General features: G+C 41.4%; 1 protein-coding gene across 1 annotated transcript; it reads left to right on the top strand.

The window, feature by feature from the left end:
- The first annotated feature begins 3299 nt into the window (after positions 1-3299).
- LOC104899119 (uncharacterized) lies at positions 3300-4218 on the top strand. Its single transcript, XM_010686254.2, has 2 exons — positions 3300-3878; positions 4186-4218. Exons 1-2 carry the CDS (start codon positions 3300-3302, stop codon positions 4216-4218), a joined length of 612 nt encoding a protein of 203 aa, XP_010684556.2.
- Positions 4219-5066: the final 848 nt, after the last annotated feature.

Raw genomic sequence — 5066 nt, forward strand, 5'->3', positions numbered from 1 at the left:
ATATATTGTCATATCAAGAGTTATTAGCAAAAAGGGTTTGAAAAACATTAGTAGCTGATAAAGAACGTGAAAACTCAAATGTTACCACAAACGTATAGTACAAAGAAGTGGTTCAAAATGTTTTTAAAATACTCTTATTATTATTGTCATTTAATAATTCATTTGTGATGTTCATTCACTTCGTTGAGATACAGGGTTTTTTTCGTGTTTTCTCTTCAATAAATGCTACATGCAAACTTGCAGTGTTTTACCATGTATAACATAATATATACACATTCTTATTTGATATACAAAATTAAATCAAAAACATAAACTTCCCGTGCATTTTTGCACGGGTGGAAAACTAGTTTTCAAATAAAGAAGGCACTTTAGAAGTTCATGATATATACTCTACCGAGTTCCTAATCACTGTATAAGATTAAAAATTGGTGCCCCATCATGCTGTTAAAGAATATAGATCAAACGTTTGGGTTACGTTGGTGATAAAGTCTTTATTTGACAAATGACACTAACCTCATCAAGCAGTACAATATTCCCTATTAGGTTTGAATGAACTCAATTTTCAAAAAGGGCAATTTTCCTTGGTGGTACATTTTGCTATTACGATAAATAAAAGTCCCCTTAACCGAAGAACAAGCATATTGACTGCCAAAAATGTCGGCTTTTATATCACTTTAAGGCTTTTTTTTGCCATGATAAATATTATGTAGTTATTCATGGAGTCACGAATAGAAAAGGTCTTAAAATTCTTACTTTTTAGAAAGATCGACAAATGTACGTCAAATTCTACGATTAATATAGTGTACAAAGAATTCTTCCAAAATTTATAAATACAAGGTTGTTGCCGACATGCTATATATATATCATGTATCAAATATGCCCCTGTTCGCAATTTATACATCATCTATGAATTACATTCAAATAATGGTTAGTATATGTAATGTTTCAAAATAGTTGCATGAACTACAAGTAGTTACAGACATCAATGTTATTTATATTCATACTAGCTTTTATGTACATGCGTTGTGTGCGTCAAATATCAAATGGGGAACCATCTACTAATTGTGGTTAATGGTAGAATTAGTAAACTAGAAACTAAAAAACATAATACTTAGATGATTTCTAAAATTAATATTGCTATTGTCAATGTTATGTGGTTGATCATTTTAGCCAAACGAAATCTATTTTTACAATAAGACTAAGTCCCAAGTTTAGCATTAGTATTGTGTCTGTCAAATTAAAGAGAAAAAGGAAAAATTTACATGAATAATCCCAACTTTCACCAGTCTTCTAAAAATAATCCCAACTTTGGATTATTTTAGAATAATACCTGTTATGTCCTAATGTTTGCTCAAGCTGGAAAGTGCAGGTAGGCGTTTGTCATTACTATCTGGAGATCAGCTAAAGAGAGCCATGTAGCAGCAATTGCAAGTAATCACAAGTTCCGGAAGATAATTCAAAAAGAGTGCATAAGTTACTGATCAAGGCTTGGTCAAAAGACGTTGTTTCAGCAATCATGCCTAAAAAATAGGGCGAGATCCGTGGTTGAGCAGAAGATGGAGTTGTTCCTCGATTTTAGGAGATTGTGGCAAGATAGTAGGAGTTAGTTGTTAACGGTAAATTGTAAACAACGTTAAGTAGAATGCACTTGTATAAATAGAGAAAGATGATCTAAGGAACACACAAGTTTTTACATCATTTACATTCAGATTCATTCTTGTTCTCTACAATACTCAAAAGTGTACTTAGCACAAGCTGTAAGCTGTAACTCTCAGACATATTGGATTGGTGGACTCAATTTCACCCGCGGTTTTTTACCCTTCTTCCTGGGGTTTTCCGCGTCACCATCTCTTGGTGTCTTGTTCTTTTTTGCATTTGTTCATTTTTGTAGCTAGCTTTCCTTATTGTTCATAGTTGCATCTTCTTTAGCTGTAGATCCTTAGCTAAGTTCTGTCTGATCAGAATTTGGCATAAAAAGTTTGGCGCCCACCGTGGGGCTCTACAGCTAAAATTTCCATAAAAATTCCCAGAAAAGAAAATATACGCTTTTCATTCTAGGAAGAAAAAATGGCTGATGATACTGCCGAAATGATGAAAGCTGCTTTGCTGAAAGCTCAGGAAGATCTTCGTCGCACTCAATCTGAAACTCAACAGACTATTGATAGTCTCAGGAAGGAGCTGGAGTCCGTCAAAAGCAGCAAAACACCCAAGCCCCGTGGCCAGGGATTGACCCCCCGTAATCTCAATCTCGATGACTCCAGCACCAGCGAAGACGAAGATGAGGGGAATGAGACCAAATCCGACAAGAGGAAGAGGAAGCAGATCCTGCCGCTAAGAAGATGGCGCTCCTGGAGTCTCAAAATAGGAAGATACTCCGCATGCTGGCGAAGTTGCCTGGAGCAACAACCCCCGTAGCTTAGGAATCTCCCAATGGCTACGCGCAGTCCCCCTTCGTTGATGAAATTGCAAGGGCCAGGATCCCCAAGAAGATCAACGTGTCCCAGCCTCACAAGATGTATGATAGAGCTGCAGACCCCTATGATCATGTGGCGCTATACAAGTAGAAGATGTGGACCTTATCCATTCCTGAGCACCTCCTAGAAGCCACCATGTGCAAATCATTTGGAGCCACCTTATCCGGACCAGCTCTATAGTGGCTAATCAGCCTAAAACCAGGTAGTATCCCAAACTTCACTACTCTGATTAACAAGTTCTATCTGCAATTTGCCAGCAGCAGGGTCCCATAGAAACATGCAGGCGACCTGTATCGGATTACTCATAAGGCAAATGAAGCTGTGAGGCAGTACCTGGACCGGTTCAACAAGGAGATGATCTCAGTCAAAAGCCTTGATATTCCTACTGCCATCAAAGCATTCAGAAGGGGCCTAACGTACAAATCCGGGTTATATTATGAATTAACCAGGTACCCCTGCAGCACGTTCGAGGAAGTTAGGGGCAGAGCTATGGCTGAAATCCGCGTCGAAGAAGATGAGGTGTCCAGGTATGGGGGTGAGCCCAGCAACGATTGAAAAGCCCAAAGCCAGAAGAAGAATGACTGGCGTCATCAGCCCTATCAAAAGCGTGAAACCAACAGCGTAGCCAGCAAGGCTGCAGGTAAATCTACCGACAATGAATACCCATCTATTACTTCCTATTGCTTTAACGTGGATGTAGGACGCGTAGTGAACGCGCTTGAAAAGCTGGGGACGACGGCCAGGTGGCCACGCAAGAGCGACAAGCCAAATAGCGAGAGAGACACCACCAAGTGGTGCAGCTACCATGGCTACCACAACCATCGCATGGAGGACTGCAACGCCCTCAAGAAAGAAGTGGCCTGGCTGCTTAAGAAAGGCTATATGGAGCATCTCATGGGAAAGAAAGGCCAGCAAGAGAATAGATCCGGTCCCAGCCAACAGCAACCTCGTCCCCCACATGAGCCTACGCACGATAAGGTAATCAATTCTATCTCTGGTGGATCAGAAATATGTGGACTAACCTACTCTGCAGCTAAAAGATTCGCCCGAGAAGGCTCCAAAGCTGTGCCGAAGCAATACAGAAGTGCAGAGGAGAAGAAGCTCAGAAGCATGACCATCAGCTTTGACGAGGAGGATGGAGATGAAGAAGCTGACCACCATGATGGCCTTGTCGTATCCCTCACCGTCAGCAACTACCTCATGAAGAAAGTGTTAATAGACAATGGCAGCTCAGCTAATATCATTTTAAAAAGTGCCCTTGAAAGCATGGGGCTACAGGAAGCTAACATCCTCAAGAAAGCAACCGTCTTATTCGGATTCAATGGCGAGCCAGCTACAACGCTCGGAGAAATCATGCTACCTACCTATGCAAAAGGAGTCAACTTGCAGACTAAATTCAATGTGGTAGATTGTCCCTCAACATATAATATCATCATGGGGACACCATGGATTCATAAAATGCGAGCTGTGCCGTCAACCTATCATCAAACTATCAAATTCCCTACCAAATGGGGAGTGCAAGAAATCAAGGGCGATCGCAAGCTGGCAAGAGAGTGTTATAGCATATCCCTCAAAGCAAAGAAAGAGTCCAGCTAGCAATTACAGCAAAGTCCAGCGCCAGCTAATCCCGAAGAGTAAGATGTAGATGAAGTAGCGCTGGACCCAGCGAAGCCGGAGCTGACTGTACGTTCAAATTGGGGCACTCTGCCAGCTGAAGAAGGAGAGCGGATCATCGAATTCTTGAGAAAAAATATAAGTTGTTTTGCATGGAGCCATGAAGATATGGTGGATATTGAACCTGACATCATTACTCACAAGCTGAATGTTGATCCCAACTGTAAACCTAAGGAGGAATTCGCGCCAGAAAGGAATTTGATAGTCAATGAAGAAGTAGAGAAGATGTTGAAAGCTGGAAAGATCAGAGAAGTTAAGTACCCGGATTGGCTAGCTAATGTGGTGGTCGTTGGCAAGAAGAATGGCAAGTGGCGAGTGTGTATTGATTTCACCGATCTCAACAAGGCGTGCCCAAAGGACCCCTTTCCACTACCACATATTGATGCATTGGTAGACGCTACAGCTGGACATGAGAGAGTAACTTTCCTAGACGCATATTCTGGCTATAACCAGATACTCGTGGACCCGGCAGATCAAGAAAAGATGGCATTCATGACTGAAAGAGGTATTTATTGCTACAAGGTGATGTCTTTTGGATTGAAAAACGCAGGTGCCACCTATCAGCGGCTAGTTAACAAAATGTTCGAGAAGCAGCTGGGAGATACGATGGACGTCTATATAGATGACATGCTGGTCAAAACAAAGCAAGCTGAAGATCACATGGCTCATCTGCAAGATACTTTCGATGTATTAAAAAGGTATGGGATGAAGCTCAACCCCAGTAAATGTTCCTTTGGAGTCCCTGCAGGAAAATTTATGGGGTACATCGTCACACAGCGAGGCATAGAAGCTAATCCCAGCCAAGTGCAAGCACTAATCAATATCCAATCACCCCAGAACTTAAAGGAAGTCCAGAAGCTGATTGGGAGAGTAGTTGCGCTCAATAGGTTCATATCCAGATCCTCCGATAAATGCCAT

This window comes from Beta vulgaris, chromosome 7 (assembly GCF_026745355.1).
Source record: "Beta vulgaris subsp. vulgaris cultivar EL10 chromosome 7, EL10.2, whole genome shotgun sequence".
Lineage (NCBI taxonomy): Eukaryota > Viridiplantae > Streptophyta > Magnoliopsida > Caryophyllales > Amaranthaceae > Beta > Beta vulgaris.

Coding starts and splice junctions, on each gene's coding strand:
- LOC104899119 (XM_010686254.2), top strand. CDS start 3,300: ATGGAGGACTGCAACGCCCTCAAGAAAGAAGTGGCCTGGCTGCTTAAG. Junction 3,879..4,185: donor TGCAGACTAAATTCAATGTG/GTAGATTGTCCC, acceptor GCACTCTGCCAG/CTGAAGAAGGAGAGCGGATC.